The sequence below is a fragment of the Asterias rubens genome, chromosome 7, assembly GCF_902459465.1.
Source record: "Asterias rubens chromosome 7, eAstRub1.3, whole genome shotgun sequence".
Classification (NCBI taxonomy): Eukaryota; Metazoa; Echinodermata; class Asteroidea; order Forcipulatida; family Asteriidae; genus Asterias; species Asterias rubens.
The window spans coordinates 5,693,168-5,714,807 of NC_047068.1; the positions used below are offsets into that span (position 1 = coordinate 5,693,168).

The 21,640-nt window shown below is 38.7% G+C and overlaps 2 protein-coding genes across 3 annotated transcripts in view; one reads left to right on the forward strand and one right to left on the reverse strand.

The window, feature by feature from the left end:
- The window catches only part of LOC117292281 (ras-related protein Rab-40C-like), a 41,506-nt gene extending 31,935 nt beyond the window's left edge, over positions 1 to 9,571 (reverse strand). The window contains exons 1-2 of one of the 2 annotated variants that reach the window (XM_033774280.1): positions 9,461 to 9,571; positions 8,299 to 8,673 (exon numbers count right to left, since the gene is read on the reverse strand). In XM_033774280.1, coding sequence (XP_033630171.1) covers positions 8,299 to 8,443 — 145 coding nt within the window. In that variant the 5' untranslated portion in view covers positions 8,444 to 8,673; positions 9,461 to 9,571. Of the gene's footprint in view, positions 1 to 849; positions 1,291 to 8,298; positions 8,674 to 9,460 lie in introns of those variants that run through there. The other variant, XM_033774281.1, reaches the window with a different exon arrangement.
- A 121-nt stretch (positions 9,572 to 9,692) lies between these two features.
- On the forward strand, positions 9,693 to 20,357 carry LOC117292095 (leucine carboxyl methyltransferase 1-like). The gene is made up of 8 exons (XM_033774019.1): positions 9,693 to 9,880; positions 11,496 to 11,584; positions 12,525 to 12,646; positions 13,505 to 13,643; positions 14,583 to 14,685; positions 17,305 to 17,527; positions 18,143 to 18,332; positions 19,421 to 20,357. The coding sequence occupies exons 1-8, from the start codon at positions 9,828 to 9,830 to the stop codon at positions 19,447 to 19,449; spliced, it is 948 nt and encodes a 315-aa protein (XP_033629910.1). The 5' UTR covers positions 9,693 to 9,827; the 3' UTR covers positions 19,450 to 20,357.
- The last annotated feature ends 1,283 nt before the right edge of the window (positions 20,358 to 21,640 follow it).

Consider the following 21,640-nt stretch of genomic DNA (forward strand, 5'->3'; position numbering starts at 1 on the left):
AATGAAATTCAACTCCTTGCAGTGAAATAGATCTACGTTTTCTATTTTTTTTTAAAATAATAAATACTGGATGTCACCAGCTTGCATGAAATAAAACATTTCGCTGAACTTGTCATGGTTTATTGATTTATTATGATTAAAACATGATCTTGTGAATTTTATTTGATGTTTAATAACGTGCCTAAGGCAAGGCCATTTAAAGCAGTGTAGCCAACGAACAGGGGATTGTGGTTACACTGTAAAAACAAACGATTCTACTTTACTGTTCAACGCACAAAAAACACACAGCAATCGGTCGCTGTCGCTGGTGAATTCCCTACAGTGTAGCCTATGCCATGTGTGCTGAGTATTTTAGGCCTATTTAGGCTTGGTACTGTATACATGCATGGTATGAGTTGAAACTGTTTGATATTTTTTAGGTTACCACTTTGATGTTCAAGTTGCGATTACGAGTTTTTGCTCATGACGAATGTCCTCGAAACTCCATGGCTGTAATATTAATTATCTTGTTTCACAATCAAAATGTGTTAAAATTACATACGCACTTGAGGCAGTCATGTGCATGTACACACAACAATTAAAAATGTCAGTAGCTCAAAACAGGTCTGTCTACTGTTGTACAAATGGCTCCCTGTCTATTATTATTAGACTTTTAACACGTAGTACTCACTGGTATCCAGGATCATGTATCCTAACCATTCCCCGGTACCCAACCTGTTTATTTTGAATGGCCACCATCTTGTGGTATCCATGCAACCATGACAAGATGTCATACAGTGAGGTCAACTGGGGTCAATCTATGTGACATGGTGAGGATTTATCATCATTGAGGTCAACACAGGATCCTACCTGCAGACATGTGCTGAGTGTGAATGAGGTGTGTAGTGATACTGCATGCAGTCACAGTGCAAGGTGGCAATGCTGTATGTGAATGAGGTGTGTAGTGATACTGCATGTAGTCACAGTGCAAGGTGGCAATGCTGTATGTGAATGAGGTGTGTAGTGATACTGCATGTAGTCACAGTGCAAGGTGGCAATGCTGTATGTGAATGAGGTGTGTAGTGATACTGCATGCAGTCACAGTGCAAGGTGGCAATGCTGTATGTGAATGAGGTGTGTAGTGATACTGCATGCAGTCACAGTGCAAGGTGGCAATGCTGTATGTGAATGAGGTGTGTAGTGATACTGCATGCAGTCACAGTGCAAGGTGGCAATGCTGTATGTGAATGAGGTGTGTAGTGATACTGCATGCAGTCACAGTGCAAGGTGGCAATGCTGTATGTGAATGAGGTGTGTAGTGATACTGCATGTAGTCACAGTGCAAGGTGGCAATGCTGTATGTGAATGAGGTGTGTAGTGATACTGCATGCAGTCACAGTGCAAGGTGGCAAGACTGCTCAACACAGGAACAAAGGTCTAAGTGTAAACCAATAGTCTTTACGGACATAAATTTTAAAGTAATTCTCGCATCCATACTGTTACTTCTCTCTCTTTGTACCCAACCCCAAGTCTTTGTGTACAATGCGCAGTAGCCTATGTACTATAAAACTGCCCTTGCTCCAAAAAGCTGAACAGCAGATTGCCATAAATTTTCACAAATTTAAAACAAGAGTGGATTTGAACATTAACCTCTGGATTAATGTGCAAGTGCCTACCATGGAGCTATGGTAAGCTGTAAATGTAGGTTGTGTAACCCTATATGTTGGCTGTCTCCCTATTTTGACATGTCAGTATCTTTATTCCCAAGATTATGATGAAACATGGAAATCTGCAAGGGATTATTTAAGGGTTTTAACTTTTTATTCTCAATATTAAGATGTAAACCTCAAGGAAAACTGCTCAGAAAATTTACCAAGTTTCCTTTGTGGTTTATTAATTAAACTTTAAAATGCACTATTTTTAAAATGTTCGTTACAACCGTCCTACAAGTAATTTGTGGACTTATTGCTCATCGCGTGTTTCCATTTGGCAAAATTTCCTAATGAGTCTGAAATATTCTTACTTTAGGTAGTTTTCTCATCTAGACTGTAATCAACAAAAAGCATCATTAAAATCCCAAATTATTGCCCAACATGTTGATCACCTTTAATGGTATAATTACTCCATTAGTGTCTAACAAAGTCAAAGAGCTGTATTTAAGCGCTATGTACACGTAGATGAGTTTTTAATAATGACAAATGGGCCATTAGCTCCTACAGCCATCTGTACTCCGACCAACTGGATGGGGAATAATATTCATGCACGGACTTAGAATCAATATCTAAATCTCATTAAGTTCACATCCCTGGATTAGGTTGCTAGAAGAATAACACACACACTCTGTCTCTATTTAATCTACGTGTATTGAGTTCAGTCAGAATACATGATGGGGAAAATGAGATCAAATTTAGGCAGCTTAGCTAACTGGAGTACAATGTATGTAGTCCATCTTTAATTGGAATAAAGATGGTCTCAACAGTAATCAAATTTGTATGCCCATAATTAAACCAATCTAATGAACAAAACCAACCAATGCGTTCATTGTAAACATGTATTGCCAAACACTAAAAGACGACAGCTTCTCTTAACCCCATTGACCATTGGACAAAGTCCAGTGACTCTTCCAAGCACAGTTCACTTCACGCGGAAAACAAGAAGAAGTCAAAACCAACCTAAACCAAGCAATTAGGCCAAACCACTCCACATCAAACTTCATCTCAATCCTCTTTTTCCCCGTCAGCAATGAGGGAACCATCCAGCGTTTCATCTCAAAGTCTCCTCTGAAGGCTCAGGGGGTTTTACGGACATGTCCAATACAGCCGGTGTCCATTACACTGGTTCCACACTGTCTGTCTCCACTCCTCCCTTGTCTCCGTCTCAATGTACCCGCATCACTGTATTGAGCACCTCTTTAAGATGTGACTGAGATGTGAGACGGTGGCGACAACATCCTCAACTGAGCTTTTTTTCCTCCTGTACCCCTTCTCGGTCTGTGTCAGATGTTTTTAAATTAACCACTGGGTCTTATCCACACAGAAAGTGCATGACATTTGTGTCTTTCTTTATTCATTGAGTAGTGATACTGGGAATTTAATACTTGCGACTACACTTCAGTACAGATGATAACACCATAGAGCACACCATACAATGCAGAATTGATGTATCTAAATAATTCTTACATGATAAAAAATAAGAGAAAGGTGTGGATTCACAGCGAATTCATGGAAGAAAATCTTCATCTTATCATGTCAATAATGAAACTCCCCCACCCCACAGTTCAGCCCCCTCAAGATGAGACCCCGCCCACTACGGAAGGGGATGCAAATCAGGGGGTAATTTGTTTAGAATCCACCGAGTTCTCCCATTTTTGGGGGGCAAACCTGTAGACCATTCTTGACCCAAATGTTGTGAGTTTGGCTGAAGAACTCTGAAGCAATCAGTCTGACAGGTATGTACAATCCACTCTAGATATATTTTAACAGTTTTGGTTAATATTTCCTAGCATAATGGGCCACAGCTCATGTGTATAGGCGGTTAAAAATAAAAATTGTGAGTTTTGGAATTTGTTTTGTTTGTGGTCAGGTCTACAGTTCAATCTGGAGAAATTTAAACATTTTTTGTATCTGCCCAATTCGCTAGCTTGTGGCTGATGGGGAAAACCCTTTTACTAATTCCAGAATCTTGCAAATAAAATACTGTCACCATTTTTGGCTACATTGCCAGCTGTATGCAAATTTTGATCCGACTGTATTTTTGTCAGAACAGTTTTCTCTAAAATCTTATGCACGTTCCTTGTCTGAGCATCTGAGGTACAAACACTGTGTATCTTTCATGACAAAAGCAGACTTTGCACAACGATTGGCCATGGTTTGTGTATAAACTACGGGCCTATTTTATGTATCATGAATGCAGATGATTGAGTAGTATGCAAACATCAACACAGATTGCCTAAGTTCAACCGTTGAGGTAGTAGGTTCAACCATGGTTCAACCCAGTCAAGGATCTTTCCCCGAAACATGTCCCGACATGAACCATGGTTTCAAAGTAAGTAAACACAATGTTCTGGATAAAAAAGACAGTGGACACTATTGGTAATTGTCAGAGACCAGTCTTCTCACTTGGTATATCTCAACGTATGCATAAAATAACAAACCAGTGAAAATTTGAGCTCAATCGGTCATCGAAGTTGCGAGCTAACAATGAAAGAAAAAACACCCTTGTCACACAAGTTGTGCGCTTTCGGATGCTTGATTTCGAGACCCCAATTTCTAAATCTGAGGTCTCAAAATCAAATTCGATGAAAATTACTACGTTCTCGAAAACTACTTCACCTCAGAGGGAGCTGTTTCTCACAATGTTTTTTACTATGGATCTCTCCCCATTACTCGTTACCAAGTAACGTTTTGTGCTAACAATTATTTTTGAGTAATAACCAATAGTGTCCACTGCCTTTAAAGCTTAAAAATTCTAGTACGCGTATACAATATCAAATAAAGTAATAAAAGGATGTACATTCAAACTGATTGCATTATATTGGTTTTAAAGAGGGCCCAAAGTTTTCTGAAATACATGTATAAAGTCGCGTAAATATTAAATTTCAAAGCCAAAAGCTTTTTAAACATATTTCCTTGTTTACAGACCAAAAAACCCCAAGCCTGTTGCTTGAATTACAACTATTGAAGCCCAACAATGAGGTTCGGTCTTTATTTGGACCTGGGCTTATTCTACAAAAATAGGAAATGTGTTGACAGATGACAAGTGATGGGATGTGTTGGTTTATATTTCAGGAGTCATCAGCCCTCAAGGCTACAATCCCGGCCAAAATGCTTGGGCCACCCTTTCCTGATACAACAGTTCCCTGTGCACTTCCCATTCACATTCACATTCAAGACATTTGCACCCCCCCCCCACCCCCGCTCAATGTTGACTGTAATTCGGAAGACAGTCGGCAAATGGAACCAACATTGAAAGGGGGCAGGGGGGGGGGCCCAACAAGATATGGCCGGGATTGTAGGTGATACCACCTGACCCAAGTTGACTGTATGATAATCACACGAGTTTGTTTATGAATTAGGTGTGTATCCTGTTGACTATTGATTCAATGGGTTTGGTCCATATCCAAATGACACTGCTAAAAAAGACTCTCAGGTCTAAATGTGAAAGTTGCTTGTTCTGTTGGTCATATAACAACTTGAGCTTTAAAAACAACAGTGCACGATACACTACATACAAAATACATGTTGTTACCCAGGGATCGATGCACGATACACCATGTACATACAAAATACATGTTGTTACCCAGGGATCGATGCACGATACACTACATACAAAATACATGTTGTTACCCAGGGATCGATGCACGATACACTACATACAAAATACATGTTGTTACCCAGGGATCGATGCACGATACACTACATACAAAATACATGTTGTTACCCAGGGATCGATGCACGATACACTACATACAAAATACATGTTGTTACCCAGGGATCGATGCACGATACACTACATACAAAATACATGTTGTTACCCAGGGATCGATGCACGATACACTACATACAAAATACATGTTGTTACCCAGGGATCGATGCACGATACACTACATACAAAATACATGTTGTTACCCAGGGATCGATGCACGATACACTACATACAAAATACATGTTGTTACCCAGGGATCGATGCACGATACACTACATACAAAATACATGTTGTTACCCAGGGATCGATGCACGATACACTACATACAAAATACATGTTGTTACCCAGGGATCGATGCACGATACACTACATACAAAATACATGTTGTTACCCAGGGATCGATGCACGATACACTACATACAAAATACATGTTGTTACCCAGGGATCGATGCACGATACACTACATACAAAATACATGTTGTTACCCAGGGATCGATGCACGATACACTACATACAAAATACATGTTGTTACCCAGGGATCGATGCACGATACACTACATACAAAATACATGTTGTTACCCAGGGATCGATTTTGTCCAGTAATTTTGCATAGCAGAATATTTACACTGATTAATATGGATGCTTTTTAACACTGAACTAAACAGCCTGACCACTTGGAGGGAATCTTGACTGGTCTTTGGGTATTTTATTGTAAGCGACATCTGACCAGCAGGATAGGCCTACATAATACTGTATGATAATATTACACATAATGTACTTGCCTTTTAGAGACCGTGTATGTACAACTTCAAGTATAGACAACCTTTGTTTACAAAAATAGTGACCTTGTACAGTACATGTTCATTGTTGCACAATCAAGGGCCTTGTCTAATTGTGGGCCAGAAACTGCCCTGGTCACATTTTTATGTCGTAATTTCATTATCATTTCAAGAGTTGTTACCGTGGGGAAGGGTTACAACAATATTTATATACAAACTGCAGTTTACATTAAGACAGAGGAGTTAGCAAAAGCCTCAATGTTAAACCATTTAAACTAATAATTTTGAAAATTTACTTCTTTTAACTTAGCAGACACACAAATATAACAGCTGAACAGTTAAAACAAAATGGGAAAAAATTTGCATGATAATGCGATGCAGTTTATCTTTGTTGTGTTTTAATAGTACATGTTTTAATGGATGTTTTTTTTTACAAGGGCTAGATCCAATCTGTTTGCCTACAGATGTACAATGTAGGCTACCAGAGGTGTACACGTGTACATGTACACCATGGAGCAATTGCTCCATGTGTACACCTACTGACTGTATCTTTCTCTCGCCTCTCATTTATCATTAAAATCATGAATAACATCAAGTCATTTATCAAGTTTAAAGCAACATTCATGACAGTCATGATCTTAGTCAAACACTGATTAATCCTGTAAGTGTGTGCGTGTGTTGAGGCTTCTGCACGCCCACCTAGTGGTTGTTATCAGTGATGCATCCTGTGCATAGACATGATAGATTGATCTGTGAGTCTATAATACCTGGATGTAGTCAACATTAGCCCTTTCTACAGTACACTGCATCTCTTATCCCTACGGAATACTGTCCTGGGGAGACACCAGAAGTTTTTCACCCCAATGTTACCTGGCGCACTTTCACAGTGTTCCGGTTGCACATTTCAAGAACTCACGGGGGTTTACTGCTTAGCCCTACTCCAGAGCAGGGGTGCAGGCCTGAGGGGTAGCTATTCCCTGGGTATGCCCATTTGCCAGGGTAGATCAGGGATAAAGCCATCCAATCAAAGTGGAGTGGGTCGTCTCTCTAGTATTCCCATTATTAAGACATTTCCTTCTCCTTAAAACAAAACCTACAAGTTAAGATTTTGCAAGCATCTTCCCCGAGAACTAGTCAGAAGTACAGTATTTCCAAATGGACCAGCTGGCTAGTTCAATTTTGAAATGTATCAATAATATGAATTATGGACTACATGTAATACCAAAGCTGGTGGACTAGTGACAATAACAAGGTAATCATCACTGGTTAGTCACTGAAAAAGTTAAGGGTCAACCCTGAAGACTTGTCACACCTCCGATGGGTTCTACAATTCATTTGATTATCATGCGGGAGGCGCAACATATCTGGTTCAAACCTACTTTTGAAATAGGCAAACTGTTTTTAATGTTGAACACATGACCCTTCAATAAAACAATCATTTAAAAAGTACATTCAAAATGACAGATATTTACACTCATCAAAGAGATCAAAAACAATGACTCTTCGAAAGTGAATACCCGTCTAGTACAGTGGGGTAACCAGTAGAAGGGGGAGGGGAGGGGAGGCCACCTTTCAAAATCCTTGTCCCCCTCTACGCCCCCCCCCACCCCACCTGCCAAAAAAAACAAGAGAAATGCAATAAGCCTCGTGTGTCATGATTCACACACTCTGACAGAAGTACTCGTCTGCAACAAGGTTAGATAGGCTGCACTTGGTTCAAGGGCCAAACAGGTGTAAGAATCTCCCCATACAAGTTCCTCAATCCAACTTGGCTGAAAACTGAACTTGTATTTAAAATTAACACATTCTTTCACTCTGTTGTTTCCTTATTAACCTAGTTCTACTTTATTGTTATTAAAACGATGATTGTTATTATAACATGTAACCATTGATCATTTTATTTGACACTATATAAATCCAGTTATTATTATTATTACATAAACCTGGTGTTCTACATAATGATAATGTTCATGAATCTTGATGCATGGTATGTTTACATCAATGTTAAAATTCATGAAAATTGTTTGGAAAACCAGACTTCTGATAAAGTGGCGTCGGAATCAATAGAATACATGTACATGTAGCCCAAACACCACGGACACTCTGACTTACTTACCATTCATGGTATATGTTCCAATTGTTTCATCGTCTAAACGACCAAGAATTTCCCCTTTGCCAACATCGCTGTCACCGACCAGAAGGAACTTCAGAAGATAATCATAGGAGGTTCTACCCCTATGAGGAGTGGGTGACCCGTTCATGTTAACGGCATTGCTAGATAGATGGCCTGAGGACTGGCCAAAGTGCAGGCTTTATTCCTGTTTTATGAGGATGGTTTTGTCGTCATGAAGAGGTGTGATGTTGCTGGGAAGATGACCAAAGGACTTGCCAGAGCGAAGTCTTTGTTCTGGTGTGCGGAGGGAAGATTTATTGTCTTGTTGTAGCGAAGATGCAACGTTTTTGTTGATTCAAGTTAAATCCAATAAGTCATCTGTGAGAAGGAAAATAAAAGATGAACTTTGGGTCCAGAATTGGTGTACAAGTTTTTAGATTATTATTTATGAAAGAAAAAACAAAACAAAAACAAAAAACAAATAATGGGGTTTTGAATTTAGATGGTGGGACATCCAGACATTTGCCAAGAATGAATAATGTGGTTAAATTGCCAAGGCATAGCATAGTGCCATCAATATGGCAATATTGACACAAAAAAAATTAACAAAAACAACTTGGTTTAGTTAGCATTTGAAAACAGTGCTCCTTACAATGTGAGCAGAGTGTGACTGCGTTGTGATCATCACAGAAAAATAATGGTAAACATGCTGAATCTAAGTATTCTAGTTATTCAAGATGCCATTCTTGCCTTAATCAAAAATAAGGAGTGAAAATGTGGCATTCAAAACTCAAGTTCGGCACCTTTACTTTATTACAACTTCACTTCAGTTATTATGAACTAAATTGGAACGGTTTGAATGGTCATTTTTTTTTTAGGTCTACGGTTTGATCAAGTCTTCAGTTTTATATGTAAAAGTAGGTATTCTAGGAGTGCAAGGTATAAACTGAATTTGTAATAAAATAATCATAAGGACTCAATATAAAACCATGATAAAACATTCACTGCCATTGTGTCAACATAAAACAACAACAGTATAGTAAATCCAATAGTGTTTTTAACCAGCCAGTAGGCATGAAATAGTCAATAAACAACGATTTGTTCATCGAAACTGGTACCAACATATCAAACACACATATAAACATACTGAATATGTCAAACTTACACTTTATTTCTGTAAGGTTTTCCACGGTTATTTGTGAACTAGGTGTACTAAAACTGCTCCATAATGACTGCGAGATATGACCAATTCACTGCAAATCTTACCAATGAACCTTTTCAGCTAAAATTTCCGGACTTGACTGTTCTACGCTGGTACACTGCATTTTCCACTCATCAATCTAATGGGTTGATGAGAACCAGTTGAAAATCTCCTGACAGTTGAGGGCGACATTTATCATGGCAGCCTCCATGGATTTGTTTACAGGGAATTTGCTCAACCTTGCAAAACAATTTATGCATGTTTTGATCGATTAAATTAGATGTTTATTATTCTATGTTATTGTTGAAGGGACCGTGTAAGTTGATGCAAGATGAGCGACGATGCCATATATGCCACGAATGATGATGCTGCAATGTGCAAACGGTAATCAACCTTAGTTTTAGTTAGTTGCGATAACATAACCCTCCTCCCGACGGCCGCCAGGCCGGAGGGTTATTATTATTATTCATGGTTTATTTATTAAAACACTGCAATACAGCGGCTAAAAAGCCGAAATGCACAGTTTACAAAAAAGTTACGAGTTTGTTTCGAGCGGAAACGGTTGATCTGGTCCAACACGTACAATTTCGATAGCTAGTCACCAGATTTGCCCAATTTTTACCACTTTCAAAAATCATGACACAAATTCTGAGGGTACGAACTTAATCCGCAATATCTAATGCAGCCTGCCATAATACTCAAAACACCATTTAGGAAATATTTCGAAGAAAAATTGACAAAAACTTACCAGATCCTGGTACGAATTCCCAGGTTCATATTTTGAACCTGTCGCATCGCTTTGCAAATGCATTATTTTGTTGTTGGGGTAAACCATTCTGTAAAAGGGGTGTTACAATGTTGCACTGCGTGTGCGCGCTGTCCGTTTGCTTTGCACGCCGTTCACTCATAATGGCGCACACGCACTGTAGCACTGCAACATTGTAACACCCCTTTTACAGAATGGTTTAGCCCAACAACAAATGCAATTGGAAAGCGATGCGACAGGTTCTTGCGACAGGTTCAAAATATGAACCTGGGATTTCGCTCCGGGATCTGGTAAGTTTTTGTCAATTTTTCTTTGAAATATTTCCTAAATGAAGTTTTGAGTTTTGTGGCAGGCTGCATTATTAGACATTGCGGATTAAGTTCGTACCCTCAGAATTTGTGTCATGATTTTTGAAAGTGGTAAAAATGGGGCAAATCTGGTGACTAGCTGTCGAAATTGTATGTGTTGGACCAGATCAACCATTTCCACTCGAAACAAACTCGTAACCCTCCGGCCTGGCGGCCGTCGGGAGGAGGGTTACGTTATCGCAACTAAGTTTTAGTATACTTAGTACTTGTCAAATTCAAATTGTTTCAATAACTAAAAAACCTTTTTGAAAAATAATAATTAATTAGGCCTACATCATCATCATCATCATCATCATCTTCCTATACTGTGCAGAAACCTCCTCTGGAGTATACTCGCACATTGGTTGAGGTGCAAACTAGCAGGTGCAGACATAAACTCAAGGCATAAAAAGATACGCATATTACTGTGCAAGTAAAAGCATTTAAGCATTTTGTGTGGGGGATGGATAATAAACCGAAGGTGACATCGTTCAGTCTGGTCTTGAAGGCGGATGGTGTCTGGGAAGAAGGAGCCTTTCAGTAAGTTTGTGCGGGTGGATGGAACAAGGGGTTTCATGTTATTTCCTCTGGTGGATGACTTGGCTGGGACTATCTGGTTGTCAGGGATGTCAATGAGTTTGTTGATGACCCGGTACATCATTGAAACTTTGAAGATGGCTCGCCTATGTTGTAGAACCCTAGTTGTGATGATGGAGGGTTACAATCAACACAACTGAACAAACCCAACACTTGACAGTTACTGTTGAATTTGTTAGAATGCTATTAATTTGTATATTAATGTTGAAATGATATTGAACACGATTTTCTCCTCTCTGTGTAAGTTTACATCCCATTTTTCTTTTGAACTTGTTTTATTTTATTTTAGATTTGCAGTTAAGCAAGGATACTGGAAAGATCCCTACATCCAATTCCTTGTCAAGGCTGGAAACAGGAAAGCACCAGAAATAAACAGAGGTAGAGTGGGCCTCGGACCTTGGCCCAGTTTTATAGAGCTGCTTCAGCAGAACATGCTGCTTAAAAAATCCCAGCTTAGCAATAATGAGCAGGATACCACCAGTCACAAGTGACATGATATTTTGGCTGGTAACCTTACTAGTAAGCATAATCTTGTTGTGCTTAGCTACTTTTTGTGCTTAAGCAGCTCTATGAAATTGGGCCCCAGAATTAAACAGAGTCCACTGCAGGCACTGGCCTTGATACCCCTTCAAAAAAGATTCAAAAGACTTTAAATATATTTAATGGCTGTGAAAATGGCCAAAGGTTGCCCTTTTAAAGCTGAAATTCCACGCCTGTGACCTGATAGTCTATACACAAGTGCAAATGACATAATGAGTCCGACAATCACTTCTTTGAGTCCTTCAGTTAGTTGCGATAACGTAACTCTCCTCCCGAGGGCCGCAAGGGAGGAGGGTTACGTTATCTCAACTATCCTTCAGTGACAATTGATTGTCAGTTCAAATGTGTATGGAACTAACAGGTTAATAAATGTATTTGATTTATTTCGCTTATTTCAGTTGGGCCTAGCCACCTGACTGAGCTAGTGCAGAACCAATAACTCAAACCAAGCTATCCACCGGCAAGATTAGACAAATTTGATAGCAAGAAATTCTTCAAGACGGCCAGGAATACCAGTAAGCTGTATTGGTTGTAGACAAAACTTCTTCTCCCAGAGAATCATAGGCTAAATGATTGTTTGGAACATTTTCCCACAACTAATAGTAAATGCCAAGACAGTGTTCAAGTTTAAGAAAGAGCTTGATGCCTACTGGATGAAAAATATGATAGGATATGGGGTCTCAAAGGCGAAAGCCTAATTAATCATTCTCCCATCAATCGTAAGAAAGTAAAGTAAGTGAGATTTTAATTTGTAGAATGTAATTTATACTTCCTCTAGGTTATTATGCAAGAGCGGAGGGTCTACGCCGATTGCTGAGGCAGTTCATGAATCTAACTCAATGCGCCTGTCAGATTGTTAACCTTGGGGCAGGTTTCGACACCAATTTTTGGCTTCTTAAGGTAATGTTTGAGACTTATAGGGGGGAAGTACATTGCTTTCTTTGAAGGGTTTGGTCGTGCTTGATGTTTCAAGACTCCAACAATGTGCACAATTATTGCCTTTGCCACTTTGGGTACAGATTCCCAAATAATTCTTGTGTCCCCCCTGAGAGATGATTTTTCTGAACCTTCCTTTAGGAGCTTCTGGAGTAATCATTTTCCTTTGAAAGCTAAAAGTGGTTTAATAGTTTTTCTTTTTTAAATGCACTGGATGCATTTGGTAATTACTCAAAATGTATATTGGCATCCAAACTTACTTGGTAACGAGCAATGGAGAGCTATTGAGAAACGACTCCCTTTAAAACTAAAATAGTTTTTGAGAAAGAGGTGTATGGGTCAAACCAAAATAGAGAAAGAGGTAATTTCTGACTAAAATTTTTAATGTGGCCTTTCTCATGCATCTGAAAGTACACAAATCTATGCAACAATGGTGTTGTTCTTTCATAATCTTCTTGCAACTTTATTGACCAATTCAGCCCGAATTCAGTTTGTTATTTTATGCATATGTTGGGATACACCAAGTGAAAATACTGGTCTATGACATTTACCAAGCGTGTCTAGTGCCTTTAATAATAATATTAATTGGAGCAAACATACTTACAAGCACATGTACACATTAACAATAAGAAAACAAAATAAAACAACAGTGGGGTGCCCAGGGGAGCATAAAAGTTTAAAAAAATAACTATCGCCAAAAGGCAGATGTCTCCTAAAAGGCGTATTTAAGTGCTTGGGGAAACCCCAACAAACAATCAATATCCTACAGCATTTTGACTGATGACCAAACAACACATTTACTGATGACATTTTCCAATTCAGGATGAAGGTCTGGTTGCGGATGTCTTTGTTGAGCTGGACATGAGGGCAGTAACCAGTCGCAAATGTCACATGATTAAAACCCGATCTAACCTGTTGGAACCAGTTCAAGCCAGTCATGGTGCAGACCCTGTGGTGATTGGTGAGTAATCATCAAGCTCTCTGGAATAAGTCTTTGTCTTGGAATTGTTTATTTGATACTCAAGCTCAGACATGTTCTTGACGTTTATTACATGTACATTGGCAGGCCTGGAATTTCAACTTGGAAAGGGCACGGCCATTTTCATTTTGTGAAGGGGAGTTCCATTGGAGTCTCCTAAAGTCAATGGGAAACTTTTGAAGGGGCACCAAGGCGAAGACCAGGGGCAACAGAGGCCATGACCTCTGTAGTCTGCGTATAATTCCAGGCTTTCAATGGCTTGGAATCTTATTGCATTCGGCCAGAAATGGTGGACCTTTCTCCACATGTCCCCCAAGCTGATGCTCATTGTCCACAAAGCTCTTAAAGGCAAGGCTCCCCACTATATTTCTAAACTGCTTCAAGTTTACACTCTATCAAGGAATCTTTGATCAAGTTCCATGCTTCTCCTCATTGAACCCAAGTCTCGACCCTCATGGGGTGACAGGTCTTTTTCTTCAGCTCTACCAATAAATCTTCGATCTTGTCTTTGTACCACAAAATTCAAATCTGTTCTCGAAACCTATCTTATGTCACAGGTTTCAAGGGCTAATTTTGTTGTGTCTGTTTTTTCTTTGTTTTGTTTTTGTTTTGTTGTTGGTTTTACTGCGCCTTAAACACCCATCAGTTTGGATATTATGCACATTACAAGTCTTATTATTATTATTATTATTATTATTATTATTATTATTATTATTATTATTATTATTATTATTATTATTATTATTATTATTATTATTATTATTATTATTATTATTATTATTATTATTATTATTATTATTATTATTATTATTATTATTATTATTATTATTATTATTATTATTATTATTATTATTATTATTATTATTATTATTATTATAAAGAATTTATTACAATGTGTATTTATCATTGATATCTGTACAGAGGATGCTGAGCTTCACTCGACTCATTTTCACATCATGTGGGCAGACTTAAGAGATGTAGCACAGGTAGAAGACAAACTCAACAAAGTAGGACTAGACAAAAAGTAAGTTTGGTGGCTTAATGTTTCCCCTCGTGTACCTGTAGTTTACATAAGGAGAAACTATGAAAAATTAAGCAAGGTCAATAACCTTTATTGATACCTCACCATGCAATCCCTTAAGAGACAGTTCTCTAACAACTCTACCTGGCAAGTAGATACACCTTACCGCAAACCAAATATACACTGATACCTCCCCATGCAATGCATCAAGAAACAGTTCTCGAAGAACTCTACCTGGCAAGTAGATACACACATGGTGTTACCGCAAACCAAATATACATTGATACCTCACCATGCAATGCATCAAGAAACAGTTCTCGAAGAACTCTACCTGGCAAGTAGATACACACATGGTGTTACCGCAAACCAAATATACATTGATACCTCCCCATGCAATGCATCAAGAAACAGTTCTCGAAGAACTCTACCTGGCAAGTAGATACACACATGGTGTTACCGCAAACCAAATATACACTGATACCTCCCCATGCAATGCATCAAGAAACAGTTCTCGAAGAACTCTACCTGGCAAGTAGATACACACATGGTGTTACCGCAAACCAAATATACATTGATACCTCCCCATGCAATGCATCAAGAAACAGTTCTCGAAGAACTCTACCTGGCAAGTAGATACACACATGGTGTTACCACAAACCAAATATACATTGATACCTCCCCATGCAATGCATCAAGAAACAGTTCTCGAAGAACTCTACCTGGCAAGTAGATACACACATGGTGTTACCACAAACCAAATATACATTGATACCTCCCCATGCAATGCATCAAGAAACAGTTCTCGAAGAACTCTACCTGGCAAGTAGATACACACATGGTGTTACCGCAAACCAAATATACACTGATACCTCCCCATGCAATGCATCAAGAAACAGTTCTCGAAGAACTCTACCTGGCAAGTAGATACACACATGGTGTTACCGCAAACCAAATATACATTGATACCTCACCATGCAATGCCTTAAGAGACAGTTCTCTAACAACTCTACCTGGCAAGTAGATACACACATGGTGTTACCACAAACCAAATATACATTGATACCTCCCCATGCAATGCATCAAGAAACAGTTCTCGAAGAACTCTACCTGGCAAGTAGATACACACATGGTGTTACCACAAACCAAATATACACTGATACCTCACCATGCAATGCATCAAGAAACAGTTCTCGAAGAACTCTACCTGGCAAGTAGATACACACATGGTGTTACCGCAAACCATATATACATTGATACCTCACCGAGCAATGCATCAAGAAACAGTTCTCGAAGAACTCTACCTGGCAAGTAGATACACCCATGGTGTTACCGCAAACCAAATATACATTGATACCTCACCATGCAATGCCTTAAGAGACAGTTCTCGAAGAACTCTACCTGGCAAGTAGATACACCCATGGTGTTACCGCAAACCAAATATACATTGATACCTCACCATGCAATGCCTTAAGAAACAGTTCTCGAAGAACTCTACCTGGCAAGTAGATACACACATGGTGTTACCGCAAACCAAATATACACTGATACCTCACCATGCAATGCATCAAGAAACAGTTCTCTAAGAACAACTCTACCTGGCAAGTAGATACACACATGGTGTTACCACAAACCAAATATACATTGATACCTCACCATGCAATGCATCAAGAAACAGTTCTCGAAGAACTCTACCTGGCAAGTAGATACACACATGGTGTTACCACAAACCAAATATACATTGATACCTCACCATGCAATGCATCAAGAAACAGTTCTCGAAGAACTCTACCTGGCAAGTAGATACACACATGGTGTTACCACAAACCAAATATACATTGATACCTCACCATGCAATGCATCAAGAAAAAGTTCTCGAAGAACTCTACCTGGCAAGTAGATACACCCATGGTAATACCACAAACCAAATATACATTGATACCTCACCATGCAATGCATCAAGAAACAGTTCTCGAAGAACTCTACCTGGCAAGTAGATACACACATGGTGTTACCGCAAACCAAATATACATTGATACCTCACCATGCAATGCCTTAAGAGACAGTTCTCGAAGAACTCTACCTGGCAAGTAGATACACACATGGTAATACCACAAACCATATATATATATATATATTGATACCTCACCATGCAATGCCTCAAATCCTATAAAGTCAATATTGTTATAACCCTAGCCCCCAAAATAGCCATCGGCTGGATTATATCGTTGCAAGGCATACCACACTATCATATAATCTAGTTAAGATCCAAAAGTACTAAGACCTGGCAAGGGAACTTCGTAAGATTTGGCAAGTGAAAGTGAAAGTAGTCCCTGTGGTGGTTGGGGCGCTCGGCACCATTCCGAAAACACTGGGGAAACATCTTGACGAAATAGGGACAAATGTGAGAATAGATCTGTTGCAGAAGGCGGCGCTATTGGGAACAGCGAGGATCCTAAGAAAAACCCTTGAGATCTAAGTGGACTGATATGATGGACGTTTAGAAGTCCACTGTTTTGTTTGGGTGTTTGGTTTGGGTGTTGCCCAAACCTAAGTGCAATGTGTCCACCATACCTCAAAATGGCTTATTGAAAACTAATTCTTTTTTGTTTTGTCCACACACAGCAAGCCCACTCTGTTCTTAAGTGAATGTGTTCTGGTGTATATGCCTCCAGAAAAGTCGTCTGCTCTGATTAAGTGGGCGGGTAGCACTTACAACACTTCAATGTTCCTAAATTACGAGCAGGTTAACATGGGTGACCGCTTTGGCCAGGTCATGGTTCAGAACCTCCGCAAGCGAACTTGTGACCTGGTTGGGGTGGACGCGTGTATGAGTCTGGACACACAGGTACTTGATGTTAATATCAATTATTTTAGCATTTAAAGGAACAGGACACTATCAGTAGTTACTATAAAATAATTTTTACCAATAATAACTAGCAATGGAGAGCTGTTGAAAGTGTAAAACATTGTGAGAAACGGCTCCCTCTAAAGTAACGTGGTTTTTGAGAAAGAGGTAATTTGTCACTCAAATAATTAAAGACTTCAGCTGAAGCCTTTCATTTATGCATCTGAAAGCACACAAAGTAATGCATCAAGGGTGTTTTTTTTATTTTTTATTCTCTTGCAATTTCGTTTAGCAATTGAGCCCGAATTGTCAGTTTTTGTGTGTGTGCATATGTGGGATACACCAAGTGACAATACTGGTATTTGACAATAACCAACTGTGTCCAGTGCCCTTAAAGGTGTCAAAGAGTGAATAATAAAACATTATAGTTGTCTTTATAGTAACCTACTGTATACTTGCAAGGAAGAGAGTGGTAGCACTTAAAAACTACAACAAAAATGCCTGCACTTTCATATCATCACCTTCTACGAAAAACTCATGCAGAGGCATGATGTTGGGCCCTGATCACCAACTTTCAACAGTTTCAAAGTTCATTTTTTCCTAAATCTGAAACAGAAAGCGAGGTATATTTCTAACGGCTGGGAAGGTACCGAAGCCTTTGATATGATGACTGTATATCGGAACCTTCCTGGCGATGATCTGTATCGGATTGAGAGATTGGAATTTATGGACGAGACGGAACCCTTGCAGCAACTCATGGAACATTACTGTATGTCATGGGCATGGAGAGATACTCTTAAGATTGGTAAGGAGGCAGTCATAGGATTCTCCACTTACTTTGCTACATTTGTTGTTGTTGGGGGGGGGGGCAGGTTGAAGAGATCTTCTTTTAAATGGTGCGAACCATCGGATGGGAGCATTTAGACTCTAAAATAAATTCCAACCCATCAAGCTATTTGGAAGCTTAGAGAAGTATCTTCAAAAGGGGTTGGTAGATTTTTTTTTTTTACTCTAAAAGAATCAACTTGAAATAGCTTGACATTTTTTATGATTTTGTAATGTTAGTTGCATAGGGGATAAATAATTGAAATTCTTTTCACCCTTACACCGATGTGTTTTAAGCACAGGCAAATCACTTGAGTGATTCCAAATGCCTCTAGCGACTGGAAAGCTTGGTTAATGACATGTAGAAATGGAAATGTTCTGGGTTTGTATCCCACCCTAAACTGAAATTTCTTTATTTTTCTCTTCTCGTTTGGCTCTAATAAGAGCTTTGAGAATAATATCTCAATCAAAATCCAAAAGTGATTTGTCTTTGGATTGGTTTTTGTACAAATTTGGCAAAGTACTGAGTATATAGTGCTTAAAGGCAGTGGACACTATTGGTAATTACTCAAAATAATTATTAGCATAAAACCTTACTTGGTAACGAGTAATGGGGAGAGGTTGATGGTATAAAACATTGTGAGAAACGGCTCCCTCTGAAGTAATGTTGTTTTCGAGAAAGAAGTAATTTTCCACAAATTTGATTTCGAGACCTCAGAAAGCACAAAACTTTGTGTGACATACAAGCGTGTTTTTTTCTATCATTATAATCTCGCAACTTCGATGACCAACTGAGCTCAAATTTTCACAGGTTTGTTATTTTATGCACATGTTAGATACACCAAGTGGGAAGACTGGTCTTTGACAATTACCAAGTTTCCAGTGTCTTTAATCTGTTCTTATCAGAAAAAAAGTGATTGTACCACTCGTAACCAACTTAAAATCATATAAAATCACACCAACATGAAGTAAGGAAAAATTGGGGCAACTTTTTCACACATGTATGACGGATGGAATTTTTATTAGCTTGACTTCAATGATTGATTGGAATTTATGTTTTTCCCACAGGGTTGGACTCCATTGGAATCAATAGGTAATGGGACCAACGCTGAAAGTTGCAAACTTTGAGGAGAATTATTTGTGATTAACATTTAAGAAGTTTTTTGATGAGATTCGTTGTTGAAAAAAAAACTGTTGTTTGTTCCTTGACAGTGTTCAAGTTGTTTTGACTTAATCATCAATATTATCCGATTTGATTCAACATTCAAGTTACAGAACCAGTGAGGCTTTGAGGGTATATCACCTTGAAATCAAAACAAATTTGGAGTGTGTCATTTCTGGAGCTTTGGCAATTTTATTTGATGCTTTTGTCCACTAAATGTTCTAGTACAATTTCCTGGATATGGGGGTAGTGCGTGTTCAACAGAAGTGATCAATGTACATTAATAAGTTGAAACTTAGGATGACCTTCGACCTCTAGGTATCGGAATTTGACATCATACTTTAAATATTGACACTTGAGCAAGACAGTTAACCACGATTGCTTCGTAACAAGTTGGGAAGGTAGTGCATTCTGCTCTACCAGCCAGGCTCCTAGAGGATGGTACCCTTGCCTACATCCTTATAGACTGTGAAAGGGTAACCCTGTTTTAAGCCCCAGGAGAAGGTTGCAACGTGCCCCAGGTGACGGTTAATTTGGTCGATAGCCCAAGTTGTTTAAGTGTAGCCCTTACTTTGAAGTGACCGTCCGACCTTGTGATGTAAAGCAATCTCTCATAAAATTGTTTGTAAATAATATATTGCATGGTGCATCAAATGCATTGTGATTGTTTAAAACAAAAAAGGATTACACCTTGTGAAATGTTAATGCTTCAGAAGTTAAGCTGAATAAATAACATGTTGATAGAGTAAGTTTTAATTTATTGACTATTGCTTTATGAAAAAAAAGGTCAGTGGAAGTTTATAAATTGTCATTTCAAGTACAGAATAATAAATAAAAGTTGAATATACAAAAAGATGAATGCAGTCCAAGATCTAATCAATCATCACTTTGTGTCAAGTGAACAGTTGCGTACCCAGATATTTTTAAAGGGGGGGGGGTAGTATTAAGATACAATAAAATGCTGTTTTAGAGACCTCCGCTGACTAAAAAGTACACAATAAATTCACATTATTTTCATTTATGTCACGCAAAATGAAGCCAAACACATCAAAATGAAACTGAAAACCATTCACTACATTAATAAGAAGTTTTTATTTGACAATTTGCACAGAATATTTAACCCATTTCCTTTGCATAATTTATAAGAATTTGTCAACAGTTTTATTTTATGTTTCAGAGGAGGGCTGGTTTTAAACACTGATAAAACAAAGAGATTGTGCCCTCCCTATGGTCCAATCCACTTGAGGTCTTTTACAAATGTCCTTGAGGTCTTTTACAAATGTCCTTTTTTTCTCTCTAATAACTGCATCAGACATACACTTATGTATGGTACAAGTATTTGTTTCATAGTTGCATCCCAATCAATGGTTGCAGACATGTGTGATATGGTTCATCAATGTATCAGGGATGAGAAACATCAGCCTTTTATCTGAATTCAGACTTTTTAAGTCGGCCTGGAGTTGAAAATCAGACGGTCTTTTGTCAACATATGGATAAATCCCGTCTTTTGATCTACTTCTTTAGAGCTGACCACACTGTTCCTAAAAGCTCTTTGAAATCTTAGCCCCCAATGACTACCAAAAAACATTGGTCCTTTAATTTGGATCCTAAATTAAGTTTTTTTTTGTCAGCAGTGACTCTAACCCCTGATATATAGAATACAAGTGCCTATACCCAGTAATGGCAACAAAAGACTGTTGGACACAACTTACACATTAGACAGAGTAAAACACAGGAAATTAAGATATTGCAGTAAATGTTCACTCCAGACTAACATGATTATATAGTTCAACTGAAACTCAAGGGCAGCTCTATACAATGGGAAACTTTTGAGACGCTGGCGTCGGCTGACTAACAGTCTCTTTTTTGGGGCTCTGAGTGTGGGCGCACATACTCAGTAATGCGCGAGAATGTCTAAGCACGCACACTACTGGCGAGAAGTGTGAAAATTAACAATCACTGTGCTAGGCTTTTGAGAATCGGTGAAGTCAATGATACTTCTGAGGGATGTGAGTCTAATATTGTGCTTTAGACCTGAGCATTTAAGACTGTGACCAAGTATTACACCAAAAACAAGTAATGCGAGGTATGTCTGCATCACAAACCTTAAAGGCAGTGGACACTAT